The sequence below is a fragment of the Alternaria burnsii genome (assembly GCF_013036055.1).
Source record: "Alternaria burnsii strain CBS107.38 chromosome Unknown 712, whole genome shotgun sequence".
In the NCBI taxonomy this organism is placed as follows: Eukaryota; Fungi; Ascomycota; class Dothideomycetes; order Pleosporales; family Pleosporaceae; genus Alternaria; species Alternaria burnsii.
This window is the reverse complement of record NW_024066134.1, coordinates 19,494-46,677: the sequence shown is the minus strand read 5'-3', so window position 1 is coordinate 46,677 and position 27,184 is coordinate 19,494. Positions and strand designations below refer to the sequence as shown.

At 51.5% G+C, this 27,184-nt stretch overlaps 10 protein-coding genes across 10 annotated transcripts; 3 read left to right on the top strand and 7 right to left on the bottom strand.

The window, feature by feature from the left end:
- Positions 1 to 4,811: 4,811 nt before the first annotated feature.
- On the bottom strand, positions 4,812 to 5,617 carry GT037_011076 (ras-like protein; the record flags this gene model as incomplete). The annotated part of the gene is made up of 4 exons (XM_038936123.1): positions 4,812 to 5,047; positions 5,105 to 5,380; positions 5,438 to 5,552; positions 5,606 to 5,617. The coding sequence occupies 4 exons, from the start codon at positions 5,615 to 5,617 to the stop codon at positions 4,812 to 4,814; spliced, it is 639 nt and encodes a 212-aa protein (XP_038781169.1).
- A 1,293-nt stretch (positions 5,618 to 6,910) lies between these two features.
- Positions 6,911 to 7,938, bottom strand: GT037_011075 (uncharacterized protein; the record flags this gene model as incomplete). The annotated part of the gene is made up of 4 exons (XM_038936122.1): positions 6,911 to 7,535; positions 7,590 to 7,738; positions 7,788 to 7,805; positions 7,861 to 7,938. The coding sequence occupies 4 exons, from the start codon at positions 7,936 to 7,938 to the stop codon at positions 6,911 to 6,913; spliced, it is 870 nt and encodes a 289-aa protein (XP_038781168.1).
- Positions 7,939 to 7,980: 42 nt separating this feature from the next.
- Positions 7,981 to 8,895, top strand: GT037_011074 (glia maturation factor beta; the record flags this gene model as incomplete). Its single annotated transcript, XM_038936121.1, has 4 exons — positions 7,981 to 8,074; positions 8,218 to 8,466; positions 8,527 to 8,657; positions 8,707 to 8,895. 4 exons carry the CDS (start codon positions 7,981 to 7,983, stop codon positions 8,893 to 8,895), a joined length of 663 nt encoding a protein of 220 aa, XP_038781167.1.
- A 1,492-nt stretch (positions 8,896 to 10,387) lies between these two features.
- Positions 10,388 to 12,202, bottom strand: GT037_011073 (benomyl methotrexate resistance protein; the record flags this gene model as incomplete). Its single annotated transcript, XM_038936120.1, has 4 exons — positions 10,388 to 10,705; positions 10,765 to 11,020; positions 11,083 to 11,422; positions 11,500 to 12,202. The coding sequence occupies 4 exons, from the start codon at positions 12,200 to 12,202 to the stop codon at positions 10,388 to 10,390; spliced, it is 1,617 nt and encodes a 538-aa protein (XP_038781166.1).
- A 1,534-nt stretch (positions 12,203 to 13,736) lies between these two features.
- GT037_011072 (peptide transporter ptr2-a) lies at positions 13,737 to 15,977 on the bottom strand (the record flags this gene model as incomplete). Its single annotated transcript, XM_038936119.1, has 8 exons — positions 13,737 to 14,033; positions 14,099 to 14,392; positions 14,454 to 14,526; positions 14,582 to 14,951; positions 15,006 to 15,196; positions 15,253 to 15,430; positions 15,483 to 15,704; positions 15,767 to 15,977. The coding sequence occupies 8 exons, from the start codon at positions 15,975 to 15,977 to the stop codon at positions 13,737 to 13,739; spliced, it is 1,836 nt and encodes a 611-aa protein (XP_038781165.1).
- A 1,193-nt stretch (positions 15,978 to 17,170) lies between these two features.
- On the bottom strand, positions 17,171 to 17,905 carry GT037_011071 (uncharacterized protein; the record flags this gene model as incomplete). Its single annotated transcript, XM_038936118.1, has 1 exon — positions 17,171 to 17,905. One exon carries the CDS (start codon positions 17,903 to 17,905, stop codon positions 17,171 to 17,173), a length of 735 nt encoding a protein of 244 aa, XP_038781164.1.
- Positions 17,906 to 18,425: 520 nt separating this feature from the next.
- Positions 18,426 to 19,340, top strand: GT037_011070 (uncharacterized protein; the record flags this gene model as incomplete). The annotated part of the gene is made up of 1 exon (XM_038936117.1): positions 18,426 to 19,340. One exon carries the CDS (start codon positions 18,426 to 18,428, stop codon positions 19,338 to 19,340), a length of 915 nt encoding a protein of 304 aa, XP_038781163.1.
- Positions 19,341 to 20,020: 680 nt separating this feature from the next.
- Positions 20,021 to 21,163, top strand: GT037_011069 (uncharacterized protein; the record flags this gene model as incomplete). The annotated part of the gene is made up of 2 exons (XM_038936116.1): positions 20,021 to 20,538; positions 20,590 to 21,163. The coding sequence occupies 2 exons, from the start codon at positions 20,021 to 20,023 to the stop codon at positions 21,161 to 21,163; spliced, it is 1,092 nt and encodes a 363-aa protein (XP_038781162.1).
- A 389-nt stretch (positions 21,164 to 21,552) lies between these two features.
- GT037_011068 (uncharacterized protein) lies at positions 21,553 to 22,160 on the bottom strand (the record flags this gene model as incomplete). The annotated part of the gene is made up of 3 exons (XM_038936115.1): positions 21,553 to 21,745; positions 21,795 to 21,902; positions 21,985 to 22,160. 3 exons carry the CDS (start codon positions 22,158 to 22,160, stop codon positions 21,553 to 21,555), a joined length of 477 nt encoding a protein of 158 aa, XP_038781161.1.
- A 1,194-nt stretch (positions 22,161 to 23,354) lies between these two features.
- On the bottom strand, positions 23,355 to 25,907 carry GT037_011067 (uncharacterized protein; the record flags this gene model as incomplete). Its single annotated transcript, XM_038936114.1, has 1 exon — positions 23,355 to 25,907. The coding sequence occupies one exon, from the start codon at positions 25,905 to 25,907 to the stop codon at positions 23,355 to 23,357; it is 2,553 nt and encodes an 850-aa protein (XP_038781160.1).
- Positions 25,908 to 27,184: the final 1,277 nt, after the last annotated feature.

Here is a 27,184-nt window from a genome sequence, read left to right as displayed (position 1 = left end):
TTCGATTGAATCGACTAACCTTTCTAGTCTGTGTTGTAGTGGGATTTCCAAACTCGGAAGGTGCGACTGGGGCTTCAAGTGTAACAGACGATGAACAGACATGACATCCTCTGACTACAGAATGAATATCATCACATTCGTTGCATTAACATGACTACTATCTATTCACCTTTACATATCTGGAGACCTGTTCTTGTTGGTTTCCACCTGCCATATCCAAGACTTCTGGACAACAATCAAACACCAAGTCATACGGTGGTGCGGATCGGGTGCAGAACATCTCTACATCTTTACCGCAGCACTTGGCAAATCACGCACCTATGGTTGTTGGTATCTTCCCTATGTAGCCAAGTAGAACGATAGGGTGTGCATATAGTATATCCATTTTGATCTGGAGCCGAAGTATTTGAGAAGAACATATGACTAACAATGTCACGTCTCACTGGAATATTCTTACACGCCACTGTCAAATCTGGAATTTCAAAGAAGAGATGATTTTTAAGATCACAACTAGACTAGCAATAGTTTCTTGTTCCAAAGGTCTCTCACTTCAATGAACGTCTGCATTATATTGGTAGAGATAGTGACTTTCTCCCATGTTAACGAGTTGTTGAAGCTTTTTTGCAGTCTAGATGATCAACTGTAGGGGTGATGAATGCGATGCGGACAATAGCATCCCCACACTCACTCTAGTAGCATAACTTACAGCTTTTGGTGAGACAGTACGAGTACTTGCCTCTCGTTTCGTCTCTATTTGCTATTTTATGAACAGTCATGGACGTCAAACGTAGCCTTTAGTGAAGGAGAAACCGCACCTAGAACTAATCCATCAACTTCATCTTTCATATATCGGACAAAACTCCTTCCCGACCAACCAGTTGTTAAGCAAATATGAATCACCGTTCCACTGCTATCTCTCTGCTACCTCCAGATAGTGCTGTTGTCGCAATGAGACGTTTCTACTAGTTTCATCTGTAGATAGCGTCTGTGCAAATATCCTGACGAGCGGAAGAGTAAGTGCAAACTTGGAATCGATCGCGCTGATGTGCTTGTATGGCTACTCGGATAATGTAACAGCCATTGCCAAGGCGCTTATACTGCCCAGTGTCGTGTTCTTCGCAGCTGACTCTGCTGTTGAAATCTTTTCGCTATAACTCCACCCCGCAATTTGACTACGAAATGTTTTCGAGTGATGTTATTTGCTGCTACGCAGGTGCAGTTATATCGGTTGATTGTTTGTCCAGCCTTACGTTTTAGTACCATCGCCCTATACCTCTGTCTTGGTTGTTCCGGACCAATTCATCCCAAAGAGCAGACGAAACGACCGTCCATGAACAGGGAACCTCAACATCACAACAAGGGATTGCGCAATTGAGGGTGTAGTTACTCATCCATTTGTACGGTTCACTCACGCACGGCCACTTAACCGAATATGCAACTTTCGGTCCTTCTCCAATTTGGGCTTACCAGAACTCGTATACATCTCGATTCCTCATTTAGCTCTGTCGCATGCGGCTGCGATCTTCAGGTTCGCAAGGGAAACGACTGGAGATACTGTGTAATCTTCCCCTTGAAGTATGCTCGGGCCGTGCCGCAAAATGACATTCAACGTGCGTGTAGATCTTTTTTGAATCTAATAAAATACTGAAAGGCAACGAACCTTGGGTCGGCAGAAGTCTGTGTTGACTTGAGGAATTCAAAGTAAACACTGTACATGTAAACACTATGGTTGCTAAGGTGGATAATGCACATTGGATGGCTTGTCCGGGTATGCAAGATGGGGCCAGTGTGGAGCAAGGACGGCATACTCGTGTGTTGTTAGTGGAGTAGTGCGCCCAGTCCAAGGGTAGCGTAGTCAAGTGGGAGACTCAAGACATCTTGAGAGAATCAACCATAAGCGACGAAAGATGGAAAGCATCGAGCAAACCTGAGCGGTCCGACTGCGACAGAAAAGGAGTGCCCTCGAGCCCTCACGAGACCACGACCATAGCCCAACCCACCAATGCAAGCAGCAAAGCTAACGGCCGACGTACTTCCACCACCATCTGCCAGCATCGTAAATTTGGGTCTTCATCTCACGACCGCTTCACGCCTCCCATCCTATTGGCTGGCGCCAAACACCGCGATTTTACCTGCAATCCACACTCTCCTACCACAATTACCTGAAGCAGCAATAGATCAAGGCATCTTGATCTCGACACATGATTTCGGATCGAAAGATCGTGAGCGAACGGCTTTGTAGGCCGTTCTCCCAATCGGGTCGGCCAACTGGGGTGGTCGACCGATTTGGAGTCGCCGATGAGTACAAGTGCTTGTAGTAGTAGCGTTGGAAGTCGAGTCACGCAACACTGAAGAGGGCTGTTGAAATCGTTTGCTTTATAGACGCATCGCAGACAATTGCAAGTGCTTGCTGAACAGACTGAATCAATTCACCTGTCCAGTAATTTTCGCTCGGTTGTCGCGGTAAAAAGTCAATGTAACACGAGTTCAATGTCGTTACTGCACTACCCCTGTCACACAGCTAACGCCAGGGTCCAGATCCCTCCGCGGAGTGCCGATCTGTGTGATGAATGTAACCGTGCTCCCACCTGTCTACAACTGCCCACCATGCCGTTGTATTATTAGTGAAACCCGAGGCATGTTCATGAAACACAACTGTAGCTCTGTAAAGAACTGGTAGAAGAAGGCTGGATTGGGTCCACGTTTTGAGGCCGGGCGAAGGGCGTATAACGTCAGACTTACGAAACTGTGCCTGAACGTGGCCCGCGGAATGTGCCTTCGGCTACATCTGTACAGGCACGGGCCGAGAATGATAGTCTTGCGTGAACTGAGAGGTTCAGTCTAGAACCTAGCTGCAGTGAGGCCAGGTAAAAGTCGAGGAGTACTTGTCTTGGGCTATGGAACAGGCGTACTGAAGGCACACTTGAAGAAGAACATCCTTTGCATTCTCGACGGCCCAAGAGACACGAACATGACTAAGCCGAGTTCTAAGATTAGAAGAGACTGCTGTCCTCTCGCCCTTGTCGTAGGAAGTGATTGCATGCGCTCTCTCGCAACCAATTCTTACTTGTCGACTTCACTGTTGTACTCACCAAGGATGGTGAATGACGTGTAAAAGGGCTCGTAACCGCCCCAATACGAAGAAGCCCAGTATTAAATCTGCACGCTTGGCCCAGCCCCATGCGAATTGAGAGTATCGATGCCCGTGAAAGGAGGAAGTCACTGGAGAACCTATGCATAGGCGAGCTATTGTAGGAATTTTGATGGTGATCCGCTGTGTCTGCGCACGGATGGGGAACGAGGCGTACGGGTCCAGAAAACCATCTCCGTAGCCTGGTGTAGTGGCCATCTTTCGCTTACGGTCAGCGAACGATTTGCTCAAAACCAGAGTGGCAATTGTGGCCTGCATGTTTGTTGCAGAGATTAGCAATACTGCAGGGATAATGAAGCGACCGCATAAGTGGCTTTCCACCCGCAACAACGCGCATGCAAACGCGTCGGATGCTTGGTAGCGTAGAGCAGTGAGTGAAGATGCAGCCGAACCGGTGTACGGTGAACTGTTCAAACGAGGCTGCCATCCGAACCGACGCGGGCAGGGCGTACTGCCCGTTCAGGGTCGCACTGAATAGGCTAAACGGCAGGGGGTGTGAGTAATTCGTGAATATCCAAACTGTCGGGCCGCCACTTGATTGCAGTTGGACGGGACGGTGAGTATTTCGTAAAATGGCCGCGAAGAGGTGAAATGAGGCGAACGGATCGTCAGGCCGAAGAGGTGAGAATTGGCGAGATGTTGATGTGCGCCGTTTGACGCATTGCGCACGTGTTGCGGATACGGCAGGAACGGCGCATCGGATTCTGGCAAGCTGCCCCAACCCAGCGTTTCACACAAGGGATCCCGATCGACGGCACCTGTGGTGTTCGTCCGGAGAATAGCTCGCTGGAAGTCGGGCCTAATAGAGTCGATGTCACGTCGCTGTGAGACGCCCGCGTGTATGTGCCGATGTCCACTTACCTTTCTCCTGATCGACTTCCCCTCTTTCTGTCGGGATGTGCTCCCTGAAACGGCCGTGCAGAGGTAGCGCCCTATCTGTGATAATCTACATCCAATGACGGCGCCCGGGCAAGGTTCGCGAGTCGAAACACCACACGATTATGGCTCCAAGTGGGCGATCACTGCCATTGCGACGCCGCTGGTCGCCGGTGGTTGTGGGTGCAACGCGAAGGGAAGTTGGCATGCATTGTGAGTTGGCAATCTAAAGTGCAGCTGCCAGCTGGACTTTTGCCGTAGTGCTGTAGCGAAGGAGAGACGGTTGTGATGGAAGATGAAGGTGCGCTGCGAGTAGAGATGAATTATGTTCATAGAAGGTAGGTAAAGTTAAACGACCCTAAAAGCTGTCAAAAATAAAGAAATCTTTTGACTCCCAGAAGCGTGCTGCATGGTGCCTCTTTGGCGTGCCGACAGGCGGAAATACAGGGTACCGATCAAAATGCCATAAAGAAATCGGTCTAGATAGATGATGAAGGCGAATACGAAGAGCGCCACCAGATAGGAAAGATGGAATCGATACCAGTAGTAGAAGTAGGGTGTTCGGAGGCGCATCCAGCAGACGTGAATCCGTTACCCCGTAATGCGAACCCAAAGTGACAGTATCGAAGAGAAGGTGTACTGGCAGTACGCAACAGCAGCATCGCGTGTTTTCTTCTGCTGGACCAAGCAGCACCGCCAATGGCCAGGGCGGGTAACCGAACCCAGCGGTGTAGGTATCTCTCTGACAGAGTGCGCGACAACAACGACAGTGGCTTCCATGTCCTTACATTACCACGCATCCACAGCATCCCTTCTTCTCCGCCTGGTCGTCCGTGTCGAATGTCGTCTTCTGGGGCCCGTTGCCGTTTGAGCCAGGGGCGCCTGTGTACGAGGACATTTCCTTGTTATATCTGCGAATTTCTCGGACGATGTCGTAGAAGGCATTGTCAACGTTGATGCGGGATTTTGCCGAAGTCTCGATGAATTTGCAGCCAAAGTTCCGCGCCAGAGTCTGGCCCTCTGTGCAAGGGTTAGCATGTGGAAAGGGCAAGGGATGGAAGCAGCAGGCAAACGCACCTTGTGTCGACACTTGCCTCTCGCCGTCGAGATCGCACTTGTTGCCGACGACGATCATGGGGAAGTAGTCCTTGTCCTTTACTCTCAGGATTTGTTGCTGGAACGTCATAATCTCCTCGAAGCTCTGCCTGTCGGTTATCGAGTAGACAAGCAGGAAGCCCTCTCCTGTGCGCATGTACTGCTCGCGCATGGCCGAGTACTCCTCCTGTCCCGCTGTATCGAGCACATCGAGCAGGGCGACCTCGTCGTCGATGACACACTGCTTGCGGTACGAATCTGGAGGCGTGGGTTAGCTTGCTGGCGCGCGAAACACGACAGGTCGGAAGTGCTTACCCTCGATGGTCGGGTCGTACTCGTCTACGAAGTGGCTCTGGATCAGCTGGATAGTCAAACACGACTTTCCGACTCCACCGCCGCCGACTACCACCAACTTGTATTCTCGGAGAAACTGGCGCGGGTTAGCAGGGGCGCAGGCGGCGCGGGCGATGGACGGGCGCCTACCTTTGATGCCATTGTGAATGTGAGGAGATGGGCGTGGTGTATTAGGTATAGGTAGGTAGGTAGGTAGGTAGGTAGACAGACAGACAGACACGCAAGTAGGCAGGGAGGGAGCGAGGGAGGCGATCAAGGGAGCGAGGCCGTCGTGTTGTGGCGATGCGACGCGCGCTGTCAGGGCGTTTGATGCAAAGGCCGGCGGTGACGGTCGGGTCGGGATTAGCAGCAGCAGCGAGGGAAATGGGCCAGGAGAGCTCGTCGCGATAGTAGAAGAGGACGGGAGAGCACTGAGCAGGATGATCTCGGTAGCAAAAACGACCTTCTAGCTTCGTCTGGGGCCTTGAAGGAGGAAGGGCTAGGACAAGGGCTTGGGCGCGGCTTTAGCGCTAATGTAGCCGTGCATAGGCCTGCCTTCCAACCAAAAGAGGAGCAGAGCGAGCCACCCGTCTCCACCACCATGGCGTCGTCTGCAAGGTGAATAGGCTTGGGCGTTTGCCTGCGTCGTGCGCCTCTCCCTATTTGTCGCCCGTCCAAGTGCATGCATTCCATCTGACGCCTTCCGCATCTCTTCACCCCCGGGCCAAAAACAAAGCCCCCTCCCCTCCCCTCTTAAAAGCGGCGGCGCTCGACATACAAGCATGCGATCCCAGCGCCCGACGCCATGAGGCACGGAGTACCTGATGCCCTCCCACGAACCACTACGGCGCACGAGGCATGCGACGACTGATTCCAAGCTTGACGCGGGCGTAGAAAAACATTGTTCCTCGACCGATCGACTCGCAGAGCCCGTCGCGCCCGCGCTTGCGCTCTTGTAGTCACTCCAATTGAATCCTCTCCTGTGCATGTGACTATCCGACCATGCGGGTGCTTCATCTCTCGCGCACACACAGAGCATGCTGCTGCTGCTTGCTTGCCGACCGTCACACGGGCGGGGTCGGCGGCTTATCCATCGTCATGCACGCGAACCTTGCCCCGAGAACGACCTTGTCAAGGTAATCATGACACCTAATTCCATTGACAGCTTCAAAAGCAAATCTCCTGTACCGCACAGAATCTGCCCTCGATCTATCCGTCGTATCAGGGTCCAGCGTGAGCGCCCAGCCCTCGTGGCACGCGCTTAGGCTGCTTCTCGAACATTTGTAGAAGCTTGCCGCATGGTTCGCTGACACCCGTCTGTCCCAACATCATCTTCACAGGCATTCCATTCTGGCACACAGTCCCTGCATCTCGACACTCGATATGTTTATATATGTATATTTACATTGACCGACTGCGGCACGTCTGCAATGTCAGCCCACCCTCTACCACCCCCTACGAGTCCTTGTCAGACGTTTCTCCGTCGTCCTCACCTTCTACAGCTACCCGCCTCCCCTGAACAGCCTTCTCTACTTCAGGAACTAAGCTCTCCATGAAGTCGCGATCGCGTCCAACTAGCGTCACAGTGTTGTGGTCCTTTCCCCATCGTGGGTAGCTTCCCACCTTGACCCCTTTTGGCTCCGCCTTGGCAGCGAGCTCGGTCAGATATCCAGCAACGGCGCTCTCGGCCATCGGAGTCGAGATGAGGATCCGCAACACGCCTTTACCCTCTGGATCCGTCAATCTAGGTAGGATGCGGGGCTTTAGTCCGTCTAGCATCGCTTCAAAGAGGCGAGGCACTCCGGGCAGAATGTGCACGTTACCGTTCACGACGCTAACGGGAACCCAAAGCGACTCACTGACGAAAATAACCTGATCTTCATCTGGCTTGGATTCATCAATAGGCAGTTCAACCATGCGCTTCTTTGCTGTAAGCGCTGGAGACTCGACGTTCCAGTCAAAGTTTGGCTGAGATTTGTGCGGCTTCGAGAGGCGCTTCATACGTTCAAACGCCGCATCGTGTAACTTCAACGGCAGGCCAAAGGCCTTGGCTATTGACTGGTAAGTGATGTCGTCGTGACTAGACAGCCGTTAGCTCGGCGGCTGGGTGGTGTAGCGAGTATGCTGCACGCACGTAGGACCAATTCCGCCACTCGTCACCACCATGTCGTAGTTCTTGGACATGCGTTGCACGGCTTCTACAATCTCGCCTTCATCATCTGCAATGACTTCGATGCGGCGCAAGTTGATGCCCAATGAGAAGCAGAATTTGGCAAAGTACGCCTGTGAAACATTAGTCCATGTACCACGACTTTAAAGTGGTATAGTCTACCGAGTTCGTATCGACTGTCTATGGTTCACGTCAGCTGTCAGGCTAACAATTGATCTACATGGACACTGAATACCTTGCCTCCAAGGACTTCGTCACCGATAATCAAACAACCTGCCGTGTGGATCAGGCTCTTTTGCTGTGTCGAAGCCATGACTGATGACGTTATCGATGGGCGGAACGAAACGGCGGAACGATGCGCAAAGTTGGGTATTGGACGAGACAAGTGTCTGGCAACCTGATTCAGTCGTCCGAACATGGATCAGGAGAAGTAACTCAGGGGAAAGAGGGTATGAGTAGCTAGGTGCATGAGAAGAAAAGGCTTCTACAAAGCTGAGGGTGTATGGACATGACGGTAGTGCATTAGCTAGCGCCATTCGTCCAGCTCAGGAACCCCCGCCAACAGACCCCACTAACGCGTGCCGTCCGTCAGACTTCCTCAGCCCTACACCACCTCCCCGAGCTTCGTCAAACACCCGTTGCGAACCCAAGTCTTCCCATCATTGTTCGCCATCATGGCAAGTGCCGCCTTCGTCTTACGCGCGTCATATCCACCGGTTCGCTAATACCTCGGCCCAGAGTTCCGAGGCACGACTGTACACCTTCTCCGATGAGACCAAAACCAAGCTACGCAAGTTCCGTCTAGGCACCTCGCGCGCCAAAGACCCCCAGGCTGTCATCTGTTCGTATACCTGCTGCCTTTGCCGCAGTCGTTCCTGGCGCTGACGCCCATGCGCGCCAGACGAGATCGATAAGAAGACGCTCGAAGTACGCCAGGCAGACGACGATGTCTACTCCGACGTCCAGAGCCTCGCCGACGAGCTGCCCGACCATGCCCCGCGATTTGTGCTCTTGAGCTACCCGTTGACCCTCGTACGCTTTGCCGACCATACCTCGTGAGAGAGAGGCTGAGATTTGACAGGACTCGGGACGATTATCGGTGCCATACGTTATGCTATACTACCTGCCCATAACATGCAATAGCGAGGTGAAGATGCTGTACGCCGGTGCAAAGGAGCTGATGCGCAACACCAGCGAGGTCAACAGGATCATCGAGATCGACAGTGCTGAGGACCTGGAAGAGATCGAGAAACTGCTCAAGGATGTCTAGGGTGGGAGCAGATAACGACACGATGAGAAACGGCCGACTATGATGCATTGTGCGCCCACTACAATGACAATATCAACACATGGCACATCTATACAAAATACCACACAGGCTCGATTCTACCAGCAACCTACTGTCATCCCATCACACATGCGTCATTCCTCCTAACGGCCCCTGCCGTTGTTGCGTGCCGCCTAACCCTCTTATAGCCGAAGTTTCCGCAAGGCTGGTCCCCACGCAACTGCGACGTTCACGTAAAGCAGCATCGAAAACGTGTGGATCATGGGCCCAATCCTACGCGCGCAGTGACCATGCAAAGCTTCCGTTATCGAATTCCTAACCATTAGCAACGGCACTCCCTATAGCTGCTATCCTCCCTCACGCCACACGTGCACGCTCCTACCCTTCCCTCATTGGCCGGCGCCCCCATTTTCCTACAAATTACATGTGGACCCCCACGATACCCAACCACGGCAAAAGAAAATCTCCGAGGCGCACACCACGCTGCAATGTCTGTATACGGCAGGTACGCTGACCCTTTTGACAACCCTTCAACATGTATGATTGCGGCACGTTTTCGCAAGTAGGGATGTTGACTTGTGTACCCCTGTCCCCGCGGGTTTTTGGAGGGTCTCTCGCTTGCACCGGAGTTGGGAGATGGGAACACGGAAATGCTACTGCTTTCTGCAGTGATCGGCGGAGGGGAGTTGACTCGGTAAATTGTCAAGAGGACGTGAGTTGAAGAAAACGTTATTTGAAATGAACTTCGCACGGATATTGCGATATTAGACGCGCGTTGGGCTCCGAGCATCATGGGAATCGGGTCCGGGAAGCGACAAACTCTCTAAAGGGACCTATTTCTTTCACATGTTGAGTGGTGAGTCACATAGTACGGGTTTTCGACGACGGGGTTTGTGCTTGTATGCGTTTGACTTGTCCCATGCGACGGTAGAAGCGCACCCTCCCCTTTACCAACATCACATAGGGCATCGTGATTCCAACTCAAGCGGGTTGGATTCCTTAACGAGCAATTTCCGACGCTAGCTTTCTTCTCATCGCCAGCAATATCTTCTTCCAAAACTGAGTATCCAGTAATGCCTTTCTGCTTTTCTTCGACGCAAACAACCTCAATTACATCGTAAGGCCACGACGCGTCTCTTCCAAACTTGGAGACAACATCGCGTCTCAAGAGGCGTTCCAGTGCTGTTTGCGGTTAGGGTAGTCGCGTAGAGTAGTCGTAAAGACTAGTGTATAGGAATCTGGAGGCACGTTCAGGAGCGGTTGAGTTGACAACTCTCGCCGAAACACCAGCAGCAGGATTAACAAGCACGCCTTATAGTAGTAGTGGATTGTCGGAAGCAGTACAGCTAGACGATGAACCAAAGGCGTTCTATTCTTCCATTGTTTCTGCTCACCAGTATCGAATTGAAAAAACATTGCTTCTATACAATCTGATAGGGCGCAACAACAATGCTGTCATCCCTCCTCAATCTACTTATACTGCCCACTTGCTACTCTTCCGGAGACTCGGTCCGAAGCGGTATAGCACATACGGAATGGGCAGCGCAAGAACACTAATGATACCAAGCAGAGTCAAGGTCCAGTGAGTCCCCAGGTTTCTGTACATGGGAATACCGACAACTGTCATGCCACCAGCTGCAACATATCTGACCAAGGCGACAAACGTCAAGGCTGATGCTGCATATGCTTCGTAACTGTCAATGATGTACATGTATGCTGACATAAAGATACAAATGTTGCTAAAGCCGACAAGCAATGATGCTGTCAAGGGTGACCATATTGAGATGGAAGCCTATCATTTGTTAGACTTGAAAATATAGCACGACCGGGGGACACGCATGGTATACTTACATAGTCAGTCCAACCCATCCAGAACAGTCCGATAGGTAGTGAAGGTGCTCCAATCATGGCAAAGAACAATCTCGATTCGCGATGTATGGCCTTGCCAGATCCATCGTCTCCATCTTCCTTAAGTTGTCGTACAGTCTTGTGGTAGGCTATTGGAACAAGGAGCGCCGAAAGGGCGATTCCAATGAACAATCCAACGAAGCAGATATTGGATAGTCCCTCGTTTATACCATAAGTTTCTGCAAAGATGTAAGGGTAACTGCAAAAGAGTCAGCGATTCACGCCCTACGTTGCAACATGAAACATTCAAGAGGCACATACCCGTCTAGAAACGTAAACAAAATGATGTAAACAATCATCAAATAAAGTGTAAAGGCCACCACAATCGGTTGTGTGCAGAGAAGAAAAGGCCGAGTGAAAGACCTAGACAAGAGCTCACCGACGGAGCCATGCGATACTTCAGTCGCGGTCTTGAACTGTTGATTGCCTGTAAGTTTTCGGAAGTGCTGTGCTTTGTAGTGCAGTAGGCGAGGTGCGAATGACTCTCTTTTGCAAAGCAAGATAAGTGTAAAGGTAACTCCGATCAGAATAAGCGTTATCCATTCCGTCCACCTCCAGTTGATGTCTTGCTTGTAGCCAATGTATGCACCTATCACAGGGCCTGTTTTGCTTTTGGTTAGTAAAACCAACAAGGAGCAGATCGTCTTGATAGGAACAATACGAGCATAACAAACTTACCAAGAACTGGTCCACCAAATGCGGGTATCGCAAACAGTGGGAAGGCGAATGTCTTCTCCACCGGACTCCACAGATCACCCACGGAGCCACCTGCAACCGTCAAGGGAGTACTCGCTGAGAATCCAGCTAGGAATCGAAAGACAATCTGAGCGCCAAAATTCGGTGCTAGCGCAGACCCAAGCGTCCAGCAGGCAAAAACGAAAAGGGAGCCAAGATAGACAGGATATCTTCCGAGAAGCTCAGAGAGGGGAGATAAGAGCAAGGCACCAAAGCCAAACCCTACCAAGAAAAGCGCAGTGGCCAATGATTCCGCTACTTCTGACACTCCAAAATCGGCAGTCGCTCTAGTGAGCACAGCAGAGTCGATAGAAGATGCAAGGGTCGCAACGAAAGCGACGAGGCATACGAGTAGTGTCGCAAAGATACGGTGTAGGGTCGAGAAGTGCTTGGGGTTGAATGGGTCATCGGATCCGCTCCAGTCAACCTGGTAATAGAGCTGGCTGTTACCATCTTCCCTCAACGTGATACCTGGGATCCGTGTGTACGGTTCACCTTTGTTCAGCTTACCAGGTGACTCCAAATCTCCCAATTCGTGTGTTCCGTCGGAAAAGCGTGCTGACAATGGATCTGGAACTTCAGTTACACGTTGTAGCTCTTCCTTCACATGTCGCTGTATAGCTCTGTACTGTAAAAAGAATGCCATTGAGGAATGGGAAATGGCAAGAAATGCAGAGATAAGGTTAGGAAATAATGTCGCAGACTTTCAGAAATGTGAGAGATTGTGATGAGCTTCTTCTCCGTGACGTCTCCGAGCCATCATCGGGTATTAAGAGTCTCCGATACATAACCGAACGCTATGCTTTGAAAACTGGAACTTTTTGAATGCTTGTGACGGGAGATGCGATGGTGGGTCAAAGCTAGAGAGTTTTCGATCTACCGATGGCTGGCGCCTTTGCTCCCCGAGACCGCGCTTTCCCCAAGAGAGCGCCGCAATTGACGTATATGTTCGGAAATAAATCTTGACGTAGCGGTCTAGAAAGATAGGCGGCGGATACCTTATCAAGTAGTTAACTCAAGGAAGGTAAAACTATGCATATCAAGAATCCTGTCTCTGTGCACATGCTGCTTTCTAAGCTCTGGCGCTCTAGAAAGAACACTACCAGGAAGGCGACTCCCGCTCCACACTCTAATCTGTGTGCGACAAAGAGGAACGCAACATTCCAAGACAGTCTTCAAACTCATGGTCCATTTTAATTTCGCCTTCGGCCTTTTCGATACCCATCGGATAACGAAGTCTCGTCCGTGGTAGCGGGCATAAAGTGCAAAAACCCCGAGTGCGGCCGCGACTGTGAGGGTATCGGTGGCCGCGGAGCGGGTCGGTAAGGCAGCGTGGTTTTATCGATGACTTCCTTTTTGTCAGCTCCGACCATCGCCTTTACATCCTCAGAACCGAGTTCACCGTCATCATCCAGAGCCCTTTTTGTGATATACACATGCTATGCTCCTTGCCTATGGTTACGTCATCGTCTTTCGACATATCTCTTTCAACCTTTGCAAGGCCTACAATATCTTCCATTCATGCTTTCCCGGCTCATCAAGCTAAACAAGTATCTGCTTGAGTGCCGCTAAAACGTTTGTATTTCTCTCCCGGGTCGCATCGCATGCCTGTTGAGTCTTGGACCTCTGGTGGTCTGCTTTATCCCTATCGTCAAGGGCGTAAGCCATGAGCGCGCAATATCCGATGACGTAGTAAGGGAGTTTAGGGAGCATATCAGTAAAGGTTCGACGCACAGCCGTAGTGGATACGATGTGCAACTCATGTTAGAAGACTTTCACTATCGAGATGTACTTTCCAAACTCTTCATTGAGCATGAACTTTACGGCTAAATGACATGTGTCATATCTCGCTGCCTGGAAGAGAGTTCGTTATGATAGTTGCGAAGAGGTGAATAAGCGCGAAAGCGTGCAGATTTTGGTATGGTGCGAACAGAAGGGGCTGGTTCGAGAACATAACGTGCAACGGCCGGCTATCTGCGTGTTCGTACAACACGACCAATCGGGATTATCTAAACAATACATTGCGTCTCGTTGTTAAGTTTGATGCCCTACTCAGGCTACGTCGCGCTATACCCAGCTCGTGGAGCTCATCTTCACCAGTCTCAGACTCGTGTAGTAGCTCGACAAAGATTTCGTATGGATCCGACAACGAAATCGAATTCGAAGTCCAGATCGCAAGATCAGGCTCTTTCGGCATTCTCAGTCTTCGCCGCGGCGTACTCAGCGTTAGACTGGAAGCCACCTTCAGGAAGCTTGTCAAGCATATCGTTCTCTTTGTCCAATGTTCTGAAGGTCCAGGCGAAACCCACCCAACCGAGAAATGTCAAGATGGCGATACTCATGTACAGCCATACAAGGAGTGGATCACCAGCCAATGGTACGAAGGCTTGCGCAATGGCAGAAGAGAAGGCATGGGTAAACCAAAACATGCCTGTAACCAACGAGCGCATATTCTTCGGTGCTTTTGTGTACGCGTACTGCAAGGTTGAAGATTCAAAGTTAGCACATGCCTCGAATGCACATCATACACTCTAGATCTTACCTCTAATCCAGTGATCGATGCGAAGATCTCCGAGAATGCAATGAGGATGTAGGCTGGAACCTGAGTCCACACCGAAAGGTCAGGTGGCTGGTCGCAATCTGTTGGAAATTCTCCACATGGCGACTTTTGGTAGATAAAGTGCTGAATGACTGCTGCAACAACCATGGAGAGCATGGCACAGGCGAAACCGGCTTGGATCTTCTTCAAGGGAGTGAAATTGATACCCCAATGGGCAAGCCTTGGATATATGATCTTGTCGAAGATCGGAATGGAAATGAGCAGCGTGAATGGATTCTTTAGTATATGAAGTCAGTATGTGTCTGCTGATACGAAGCTCATACGTCGGAGTTCTTACCAGATTGTGCACTACATCGTTTGGTACACCGTTAAGTTTCATAGTAGACGCTTGTGAAACTAGGTTGCTAGTCCTTGAACAGTGTCAGCGCCGGTTTGGCTCATATCTTAGACAGTATCGAGACTCACATCTGGCCATAAGGTAGCCAGAATATCGGCAACCAGAAGAATACTTGACAGGCTTTGATGCCACGTCGAACTTCCTCCACCCACGCGTCATCGAAAGTCATCCATGCTGGTTTGTTTGCGATCTTGCTTGGCTTCGCAGCATCCCAGATGTTTGGATCAGAAAGGTTCCTCCACGTTTGTACAGGATTGAGCGAGAAGCGCCCTTTCAGAACCAAGCCATACGTTCTCATCGATTTGACAAGCACGTCACCCTGCGGAGGCTTCTTGACGTAATGCTTACTGAAAGCAAGCATCAGAAGTGGGCAGAGGGCGAAGAGAATGGTTGGCAATGTGAAAGAAAGCCAAAACCCGACGTATTTCTCTGCGTACACTGCATTGAAGGTTAGCTCCTAGACAACGTACGATTCATTGACAAACTGCTTACCCATGGAAACTTGACCAACAAGTGCTCCAACGTTGATCAGAAGGTAGTAGCGCATGTAAACTCGGGAGTAGGTGATCCCTGGATCGACGATAACTCGTTCTCCGTTTGGTTCGGTGCGAATGAAAGCTCGCGGGTGGCTGGCCTCATACTGCTCCGCAATCAATGGAGATATGCAGCACTTGAAGAAGCCCCTATATTTGAAGAATTCAGTATGTGTCTCATAAGTGCTCATTCTAGCGAGACTTACACGCCGGTTCCAAACAAGATCAACCCTAGGATGAATGAGGCAAGAGCTCCTTCGGGGTTTGGCCCCATAACCTGAGGGATCGCGGCGATGATGATCAAGACATGTCCGAGGGTTGCGACTCCAATCGCAAAATAGATCGTTTTGAATTTTCCCCAGTATTCATCTGCAACCCATCCGCCTAGAGAAAGGATTTAGTACGATGATCGCTCTTGAACACAGAGCATACTAACCGACTAGGGGCATGATGTAGGAGAAGAAGGAGTTGAATTGGACGAGGCCAGTACTAGCGCGCTGGCCCATTCCAAGTGCGCCAGGCTGCCCATCACCTGCAGCGCCTGCTTCCGGGAAAGGTCCTGAAGTAGGCAGGTCTCTCTGAATGAAGTTGACAAATACCGCGGTGGTTCCGTAGTAGGCAAAACGCTCACACATCTCCACAATACCAATAACGTAGACTAATAGTAGTATCAGACGTTAGCACATGCTACACAAAGCCTCGTGAGGAAAATGCACGTACTCATCCAGTTGACTTTGCCATATACGCGGCGGAGCTGTTGCCAGTCTTCATCGGTAGGGTATTGCTCGCCATTAGGGCCAAGAAGGCTCTCAGAAGTCGACACAAACTTATCATGCTTTTCCAGACTCATACTGCCCCTTGTGTTGTTGTGAGGGGCGTGCACATTTGCCAGAGCGGCATCAACTATCTCCAGGTTGGCGCCTGTAGACATGGCGACAAGTGAGAATGCGATAGTACTGTCCGGATCACTGTTACATACTCGTTATATAAGGCTCTACGCCTTATTCCTTTCATTTTCGAGCTGCCTCATTCAGCAAAGTCGTGGAACTGTATTCCCATTCACGACGTTCTCGGCACCAAACAACCCTTCCACTACCCTGATCGCCCAGAGATAATCTTCTCTGGACGACGTTCGGTACTCGCTCGAATTTCATCCTGCTTTCTTGGATTTCTTGGGTATCCGGATATGCGGTTGGCGCCGAGCGATACTAAGCCTGCGCCATTCTTGAACGTTTGCAATCTGACCTTGGCAAGCACCACTTCGCCAGGCCAAGCACGTAATATCCAATGAAACGTGTCAAAGAGATGTAGAGGGGCTGTTGGCCACCTGATAGCAATCCAAGGCTGTAAAAGACCCAAGATCTGACAATATCTTGACATCCCTACTCTATACCGCGACCTTCCTCATCAAGCAATGTGGCAATCCTTACGCAGAAGATACAAGTCGCGTGCGCATTGCCCAAGAAAACGCGAAAGAGTATCTTTACCATGGCTTCACCCCTGAATGTGTAAGAGATCATCGGGTATCGTCGCAGTAGACTCTCAGTGAACACTCGATGCTGGTGAAGTAGGCAAGATTGTCATACTCATACATCTGGCATGAACAAACGCTGTGGGATGAATAGGTACGAAACCAGGTGCAGAAGGGAAAGAAGGTTCCATAACAGCTTTGAGGGTCGAGAATGAAGGACGAAGCAAGCCGCACCCTCAGCCTGTGAGCGCCAAGCACACCCCGCTCAGCTAAGCAGCTTTTGACTGGTGTAAACTCCTCTCACCCGCCCACCCGTACAGCGACCCAAAAGCATTTGCAACTTCATCTACACGGTGCTCGCGCAAATTGCCCAGTATGAAATGGCCATCAAGACTGCTCTCGAGCTGTTGCAACCACCTTCGCCTTCCACCTCACAGACACGGTGAAGACCTAGGCCTACGTTGCTGACGGTTGGTAAACCTACGAAACATGGTGTACGCCTAGAAATGCTTTTTTGGTAGATAACAATTGCTTCGGGTGTTGACTACATCGAGCTGTTTGCGTCGTTACTGATAACCGTAGTTCAGACATACCGAGATACCCGGGCGTCCTACCACACATGCATCCGCCCCTCCACCACTCTGCTGTCGCCACTACAGTCCTTTCAAATCCGAGCGATAAGCGAGCAGCTCCTCTTCAGTTCTCCGCAGCTTCTCTCTTTCAGATTCTAGTCGTCTTCTTCGCTGATCGTTCGAGCCCTTCTGCGAGTCCTTTTCTCTATCATAAGCCAAAGGGTGGTTCACAAGTAATCGGATCTTCCAGTCTTCGAATAACACGTCTTTCACGACTCTTTTGTTCCATAGCAGTGCGTTCACTACGTTCTGCAAACGTTGTGCGCATGTCGCATCGGCATCACCTTCGAGGCCTCGGTAAGGTTTTAGCGCTTTGTTGAATTGCGCTGGTCCTCGGAAGCCATTCTTGCACCGGTCGATCAACGCTGGGAAGATCTCACGACATGTTGCTTCGAGGAGTAGGGAGTCGTACGCTTCCGGACGAAATAACTTGGCTGCGCTCGAGTCTGTGGGATCTTTGATGTCCTCGAGATTGACCATGGCCAGGACAAGCTTCCGCACCCAGAACTCGGCATGTTGCTCTGCGTCTATGATAGAACTATCAAAGCGGGGATCGACTTGAGGCGCTCGCTGTACTCTCCACCTGTACTCTTGAGCGTTGTCCCATCGACTGTTGGTAGTAGGTGCCGGTATAGTATAACGGACATTTTCAGTATTTTGAATGAGTGGAGAGTGTATGGCGGCTAGGTGTAGACTTGGGTAGGATGGCGGAAGATGGAGTTGACGACGTCCATTTTTCGTAGGTTCAGAAGACATGCATCAGGGTACAAGCAACTTGTGAATACTAAAATGGAACATTCAGCGTCTGTCGGTCTCTGGAAGCTCAGCCGTTGGCGCTTAGACTCGGAACAAGCGCATAATGTCAGGATGTGACAGATTCTCCATATTGATGGTCTTACCTAGCGAAGCGTTGTTCAAGTATTGACAGCATTGCAGTACAGTGAATCTGCTAGATCGGGCGGCTGCAGGTCGCGTTACTTTATTCACAGTAACGGCTTGCTTTGTCTCCACCATGAGCATGTTAGGCTTTCACGACGCCTTTACTGTGCTACGTCACCCTACGGTACATCTAGTCTCCACTACCAAGTTGTTATTCAACCAGACAAGCAATCGTCTAGCCTTGACTCAGCAGATTTGTGAGTCGAATCTGTAGCTTCCATCACTGCAAGATAGTGACAGGTTATCTGAGTAAGACACACAGGTCATGAATGCATTCCACACGACATCAGCAGCGAGAGCTTCATCTCCTTTGTCACGTCCTAGTACGACCTCGCCGATGAAGGGCTCTAATAATTCTTCGGCTGTATATACAACATTAAGGCCGTTACCACCGCCACCCTTCTCTGCTATCACAAGGCCGACTGTGCGAACAAACCGATATCCCAGAGATGATAGTTCTGAAGATGAAACTGGCCCACAAAGTCAGTCTGAAACTGCTATGGAGAACATCATCAGTCAGCCACAACCATTGTCATACACATACGATACTTTCATGTGCGACATGGGGTCTACGGAACGACAGCATCCCATCGACATGCCCGACCACAACAAGTATGTTAAGTCAATACTTGCTGAGAGCAGAAGAGATCAGGACCTCCTTCAATCACCGCCATATCCGATACACGGTCAATGCATTGAAGGACGGTCAGCAGGTGCTATGCATAACAATGGGAGCAACATACGTCGGCCGACAACAGAAGACTATCTCCGATCAGACCACCCACTACCCGCGCCACCACCCGAGTATGATTCTGATCAAGACCTTCCTGTCATCGAGCCGGATTCCTGTTTCCCTGAAAACTTTCACAACGAACACGAACCGCAGCAAGTCGATACCCAGTTTCAAGAATCATATCTGACTGTTCCGGAACGACACTCCGCAGCTGCTAATGCTCTGACCTACCCTAAATCTGCAATTAAGCCAAATTACAAACATTCACAACCTGACATCATCTCCAATTCGCACGTGCCTGTTCTTGCATACGAGCCAACTATGCCTGAACACTACGGCACACCTGAACGTGTGCCAACCATCAGTGTTGACATGTACCAGCCAGCTCTCGGCGGCTTGCAGATGGTCTCAGGTATGCAACGTAGTGATTCGAAGCGGAATCGCGTCTGGCGCTGGATGAAAGGTCACAACCCCTTTCGTCGGGGCCGAGAGTTTGAGCGCCAGCAGAAAGACCAATGAAGAACGCTGGCTAACAAGGAAACTGCATTCGAACGACTGATATGATTTGGCAATTATTGAGACTGCGGAGAATTTAAAGTTGAACAGCAGCGCGAGATGCGTCGAAGAAGATGCTAGTGCAAAAGCGCCATACCATGTACATACGACCAGTGTCTTCGCACACCATAACCCCTTCTGTATTTCAAGTCGAACCAGGCTGAGGAACAATGGAAAGACCAAGAAGACCAGTCGACAATGTATTTAGATGACTACAAGTTGCAAAGATGATGGAGTATCCAGTGGTGTTACTACGAACTGATACGACCCCACTAGGCATCATAAATCCGCCTTCTTCTTTGACCCAAACTCGGAAACCTCAACTTTCAGTTCCATATGCGCAAATACAAGCAAGCATCATGCGATCATACCCGATCCTGAAAGTAGCGATGTGCTCCCCACTGGAATCCCCGAACCCAATCTAGCGTCACATCTTACAATGCCACCGTTCACTTTGCCTAGGCTACAGCGTGTGCGGCTGAATAGCTGTTACACACATAAATGGCATTGACATAAGCATTACTAATACTAGTTGTGTGACCGCATGCAAGAAGGCCAAACACCATTGACTCACTGTTTCTCGTGAATATAAGCATCGTTTATTGAAACATCCGACACATTTTCTCGCTTGTAGAAAGATCAAGATGCCATTCGGGCCCTTCGCCTTGCAATGGCGCGCGCCAAATCCCAACCCACCGCCTCCCACACGAGTGCCAGATGGCATAAGAAGAACCTACATCGCAACCCCGTCCGGTTCCCTCGAGCTCCTTTCAGCCCTCCCTCGATCCCCGTCCACCAAACCACCTCTTTTCTTCGCCCATGGCGGCTTCGGCTGCGCTGCTATCTGGATTTCATATATGCTCTTCTTCTCATCTCGTGGATATCCTTGCTATGCTGTGAGCTATCGTGGACATGGCGGCAGCTGGTATCCTGGCTTCTGGAAGATGTATTTCACAAGTCGAGGTTGCATTGCAGAAGACCTTGTAGCAGGCGTTAAGGAAGTCGAGAGACTCGAGGGTGAGCGGAGAAAAGTTGCGGAGAAGATTAGTGTCGTGTTGATCGCACATTCGGCGGGGGGAGCGCTTAGTCAGTGGGTGCTAAGTAGAGGGTTGTTGAGGGTCCAGGGTTTCTGTATGTTTGCTGCGGTACCAGGATTCGGATCGTAAGTCCATCTCTGTGCTGGTGTAGCTTGTGGATATTGACTGGAAAACAGGTGGACATGCTATAAATTCTGGGTTCTTTCTGCACCGCTGAACTTCCTTTACCGTTTCATGCACCCAAGATACGTTTTAGCGACAACCAAGCAGGTTCACGATGCCTTCTTTTCACCCTCAACACCGACTTCCGTCGTCAAAGATTTGGAACGCCTTCTCAGCCCCTACGAATCTATGGGCTGGCCGATGCAAGCACTCTTCCCTTTCGTGACTGGACCAGACGTACTCAAGTCTATTACCGGATGGAAGTTGCAACTTTCGACTAAAGAAGATGGAAGCAGAACTACCGTTATGCCACGATTTTTGGTTCTAACGGCAGAGTTAGACGTCCTCTGCACACCATCAGTATTACTTGATGCAGCGAAACGTTACCGTGCTGCGTTGTACGATTGCGTCAGATCTGGAAAATTGGATGGTATCAGCAAGTATGATATGCGTGTCATGGAAAACGGTGATGAAGAATGGGGCGGTGTTATATTCAAAGTGGTGAAAGGGGTAGCGCATCATTTGCAGAATCATATTGAGTGGGAAAGAGGTGCGGAAGAGGTTTGGGCATGGATTGAGAGCTTGTGAATCTTCAGTTTTCTTTTTCGAATGCATGCGCATCGCATACTGCTCAGAATGCTGTCGGATTCATTCCCTCTTCAAACAGACTGCAAACGAGGTTTCCAGTGCGCTATTGCCAACGCCACCACGCCAGTGTCACAATGGTTAACAATGTATCAACTTTTTTGTTTTCTTGAGCAGGCGCGTGAGTTAATCATTGAGCGAGTCCAAGTTGGGTTTGTGACATGTGAGAATGTAGCGGTTGGTATTTGAAAAACGTTATCATAATTCCATTCGGCCACCTGCTGCCCATGATTTGACCCTCAACAAAACAGCAACCCTCTATTCAATGTCCAAGCCTAGTCTGGTGCTGGATGCGATCGTCTGTATTTGCGGGGCGGCTTCGATTGTGCGCTCTATGCATCGATGTTGTTCTGGATAGCGGTCTCGAGAGCCTTGGGGTTGGCGCCAACGACCTCGGCGACCTTGGTTCCGTTCTTGAAAAGGATGAAGGTAGGCATGGCGCGGATACCGAGGTCACCTGCAACGTCGGAGGCTTCGTCGACGTCGAGCTTGTAGAAGCGCGCGTTGGGGTACTTCTCAGAGAACCTAACAAAGGGTTAGCGGCGGGTGGTTTTCACGGCCGGGCAGGACTTACTTGACGACCTGGGGAGCAATCACTTTACAAGGGCCGCACCATGTCGCGAAGCAGTCGACGACCATGAGGCTGTCCTTGACTGCCATGACCTCCTCGAACTGCTCCTTGCTACAATGCCGTCACGTCAGTACATGTTCAGCGGATATGACGTCGTGCATCGCATGTGCGATGCGACAGCAAGTCAACTTACTTCTTGAGGTTGTGTACGCCCTTGTGGTCTTCGCTCATTTTGGCGGTGTTGTAAAAGAACTTCTGGGTGAAGAGTGGTCGGTAGAGGTTTGCGGTAGATGTGGGGTTGATAGCTGTTTGCAGGCGCGCAGATGTGAGCAGTGTTCTGGTAGCTCTGAAAGACGACGGTGCAAACATAGTATATGTAGAAGCGTGGTTAGACAGCAGGGGAAGGGCGATTTCAAAGAACTCGGCTGATGGACTCAACTGGCCGCCGTTGCCGATAACAATTCTGATGCGCTTATTTTTCGGCAAAGCCGTTCGAGTCCCTGCGCAAATCGAAGACTCGTAGAGATGCCGGGGAATGTGAGCGGAGATAGGAAAGGCGTGACTTACAATATCAAGGATTTGTGTGTATTCGGGATGGTCGATGGAGTAGGGTTTCTAAAGGGTTCTTAGGTCTGGCGTTATGATGATAAAGCGCGGATTACTGTACACTTGCGCCGCAGAGGGGCTGCCATGATAGATGACGTGCTTGCCCGACCGCCCGATTTGCCCCACCAGGGTCTGCCTTCTTCGTTAGGCAAGGCGACGGCAACATGCCTCTTGTGTACAGCCTCCAATACCGGATACGGCCAACGAAGACAACAACGGGGCAAACTTGGCTGCCATGTACACTATAGCCATGTAGCAGTCTGCTCTGTGTTGCGCGACGCATTATAGAATTACTGTGACCCCTTGCATGTACCCCAGCATCACCACGTGGAATCGCTCAAACACGTGCGCACTACGTCACAGAACACTGAAAGGCTTATTCGAGATCCAGTGTGAGAATATACAAAGCTGATACAGCTGATTTAAACTAAGCTCTCTTCATAAAGAGTGGTGAACGCAGCATCTTCTCGACGCCATGCTCGTGGTATCTGCCCTAACTAAACCTTATACAATGTGGCAGTCCATATGACCCAAATCCAGGCTTCAAGCCCGTCTATATACTACAGATATTTCCTTACACGCCCAAAAGAACACAACCCGAAAAGAGGGTATCACAGAAGCAGCCCCAGGCAGCTTGTGGTATCACGCAGAAAAAAACAAACTTTGAAACAAATGCCAACGCCACGCTATGCATGCAGTCTGGAAGATGATCCAAATCCAGTGGAGTAATCCGAGCGAGCACGTCCATCCGAACGGTCGATTGGTCCAGGAACGCATGCAGCCAAGCCAGAAAAAAGCAACAAACAGGTAAGGAAATTCGAATGACTGGCTGGAGTTAGGGGAGAGACATGTAAGGAAATGTAAAGGAGTGACAGGATACAAAGGAAAGCAAAATGAATGGCGTGGCTGGCATGCATGCATGTTCCTGGAAGAAATCAATCGTTAGGAACGGGTGTTTTACTCCTGCTCAGACATCCTGGGCGACCGGCCGTGTACTGGTGTACCCGATCGCTTCTGGATATCTAGAAGTCTTGCGGAACCAGCGCTGAGGTGACGAACGTGACCATGGCCTTTACCGAGATCGACGCTCTTAGCGCGCTGTACCAGCACTGGTTCCTCCGACGTTGGCGAAGTTGGTGAGCCTGAGTCTGGTGACTCTTGCCCAACATCGGCAACCTTGGATGATGTATCCTCCGTGTCGTCTAGAAACATGCTGAGGAGGCCTTCAGTAGACTTGACGCGGGGCCGACGGTGGATAATGGTAGGCTGACGACCGACACTGTTCTGGACGAATTCTCCTTCTTGAGCAGGTGGCAGGTCTTCGGATGGAGGCGCAACCTCCTCGTCGGACTCAGCCGCAGCATCTAGCGTCATAAGCGTGCTGCTAGCCTTGCGTCCCCGATCGTCGCTTGCATAAGGGGATCGGCCTCTGTGGTCTGGCAGCGGGGTCAATCTCTTGAAGTATTCATCGTCGGCCATGCCCAACTCCTCGTAGGACGCATTGAAATCGTCGTTCCGTAGCGCGGCAGAAGACGTCAGACTGGAGCGCATCTGCGATCTGTTTGACGATCGCTTTGGTGGTCGGCCAGAGAGCCAAGATCCCTCGGAGTCGACTGAGGCGAGCGATTGTGACATGACGTTGATGGGTGCACCTGGACTGACAGGAGAATCAGATCGATCTCCGGGAAGCGACCCAACCTGGAGTTCTGAAAGATGTTGGCTTCTTCGGCGGGCAGCAATGATGCTCGTTGAGGGGACTTCTGGTGACTGCACGCGTGAATCTGGGGGTGATAGAGGAAATTCTGGGAGATCCTCTCTAAATTTGGACATTGTCCGTCGGGGTACGCTGGAAGGTCTCCGAATTTGGATAGGTTGAGTAGGAGGTGCCGTTCCAACCAAATGAGCTGGGAGAGGTTGGCGAGACATGGACTCGCGCGAAGTGTTGGAAAAGGAGATTTCGGATGGCGTGGGTCGTGCTTGTTCTTGTGAATTGCGCTTCCCTCGTCGGAATAGTGATGCAAATACACCCATACGTCTGCCCTCTGAGCTACGCCGGCGTGTAGAAGAGCCCGGCTTTGAAGTGACAAAGGTATCGGTGGTGTCAATGGGATGCAGCGAGCCGCTTCGAGTGGGATCGGGTCCATGCTCAATAGAGTCTACAGGCATATCGTTTGCGAGCTTCTCCGAGATGAGCTCGGGTAGAATCGAGGCGTTGGATGGGCCGCGGGTATGTACGTGTGCGGAAGCACTGCCTTTTGAGTAACGAATTTCCCGAGCATTAGATACTACAGGCTCTTCAGTAGGGCTTTCCAGCGGTGTCGGCAGCTGGGTATTGTCATTGGTACGAGGCGTGACAGGCATGTTCAGCCGCTGCGGCTGAGGTGGTGTAAATGGGCGGACGTTTTCCATGGGAGCAGGCGCCTCTCGCTCGATACCAAGACCAACCATGCCTGTACCCTCCTTGCGGGGGGTGGCAGGCGTTCCTCTTGCCTCAATGGCATTCTGTTTCTCTGTACGACGTTCTAGTCTTCTCCGTAACCGCTCCTGGTCAGCCTTTGCCTTCTTTTCTCTCCGTCTCTTGTCTCGTTCTAGGATATCGCGTAAGGCACCGGCATCGAGTTCGTCGGCGAGGTCGTCGATGCGGCTTGTCCTCCTGCTCGCCTTCTCGTCTGCACTGCTGCTGATGGGTCGACGTGTGGACTTTTCGCTGTAGGTGTTGGGTGACATGCGGTCACTGCCGTAGTAGTTGGAGCCGACGGAGACGCGGATGGTTGGCCGTGGTGAGAACATGTCGAGTGCACTCACGCGGAAGGCACGGTTCTCTGAATTGCCCGACATGGATGAATGGATGGAGTTTTCGAGGGGCAGCGATACGTTGGACGTGGGACGCTCGAAACGGTGGTTCAGGGCGCCCTTGACCTTCTTGCTGTCGCGGCGGAGCATGCCTCCAGAGTTGGCAGCGGGACGTTTCTGAGGCATGGGGAATGACATGGCGCGGATCTCCTCCTCGCGGACGTGATCATGTTCTTTTCGCCTCTTGCTCGACTTGCGGCGGACCAGGGAAGAGTCAGTAGGCGGATCCCTGCGCATGGACTGGGGTCGCTGGAGCTTGCCACGGTCCTTTGCAGAGGGCGGCAGGCTTTGGTGGGAGTGCGAGGAGTGGAAGTTGTAGGGGATGCCGGCGTGTTCCTGCGTTATTGGGCGCAGGTGCGGGCTGTGAGCAAGGCGGTGCTGGTTGGGCAGGGCGGTGATGTCTTCGGCGCTCGACGGGGGCCACTCTTTCGCAAAGGCGGGCTCGGGAAGCGACTTTTCAACGTCGCGCATCGAGGCGGTAGTGGAGCGTGAACTACCCCTTCTGCGGCGCTGGCGCTGGCTAGGCCCTCGTCGCGGTCCATTGCTGGTCTGAATCGTGTTGGTTTGCTCTGCGACAGGCCGCTTCCTGTCTGTAACCTCAGTGGGTCCGTCTTTGAACTTAGCGGCCTTTCTGCGTCTTCGCCCAAACAGCCACATGGAGCTGCGAGAGAGCGGGCGTCAGGGCAGCGGCGACTGTCGAAAAGAAATGCAGTTGAGCGTTGAGTCGCGGCCGTCGCGTTGGGCGGCGCGGGCGTGACGTGTGCGTGTGTGTGCGTGATAGCGATAATGCGTGCTATCTGAATACGGGAGTCTGGCTGCACGGTCGGTTGGGCTGCATATTGATGGGCGGGCTGGATGGGGCGACGGGTAGCTCTTGGCGCGAACGTTGGAGCGGGTGGGTGTGAATGCGATGTCAGGTCAGGTCAGGTCAGGGACGGCGAAGGGGAGGAATGTGAATGTGAAGGCAGGTGGGAACGAGCGAGGACGCCGGTTGTGAATGCCCTGCCACAGCCTGTGTGTGATGTAAGGGACGATCCGCTCGTACTCCTAACAGGCTTGCACAGTGCAGGCGTGCCTTCAGGGCTTGGTTTGGTGGGCTCGACCCTCGCTGATGTCGATCCCCACCACCAGGCACACCAAAATAACTTTCTTTTGTTTCGGGCATTTGCCAGCCCTGTCCGTCGCGCGACTGTAACTGCTTTTACGATAGCACTTTCTCCTTGCTTCTGCCCCGGTGCTCCATGCCGTACCACGGCATCGTCGCTGTCTGTGACCTGCGCCGCCCAACACTGAACCACGACAAGTCTGCCACAACCAAACTCTGCCACGCCGTCCGGTCGATCTCGACATGGCGGCGCCGATGAACTCGGCTCAAAGGCCCTGTCGTTAAAAGCTGCCTAGTGCCTCTTCGACACGAACGCCGAACGCCACCCACACCCAGGAGCTGGGCTTCGCTCATCAAGCCAGCTGCCAATCACGCGCCCCAGCCTGGCCAGGACATGGACAGCTCAATCTCTCGACCAACATTCTCAGCTGGTCGCATGGCTACGAGCCACTTCAATGACGATGACCTGGAAAAAACATATCTCGTCAGGCCCAGGGCCTCTGCAGCGACAACACACCTCGCGACGGTACCGTGCATGCTACCGTGCTGCGGGAAGTATCGAATATCCAAAATTCAGCGGGACATGGACAGCCACGTCGGTCTTGCAGGCCAACGGCGCAATTGTCTAGCCAGGGATTTCGAATCCTCCTGCAGCTGTCCCGGCCAGAAGAGCGTCGACAACAATGTCGTGCGCTCCTCCACTCAGGTACCCGTGTCTCCAGCATGCACCTGTCCTATTCGTTCCGCGGGGATTCCTTATCGTTGCGGACTGCACCGTTGTCGGGCGGGAAAAACGGCTAGTCACATGCTTTGAGTTCTCGTCTGAAAA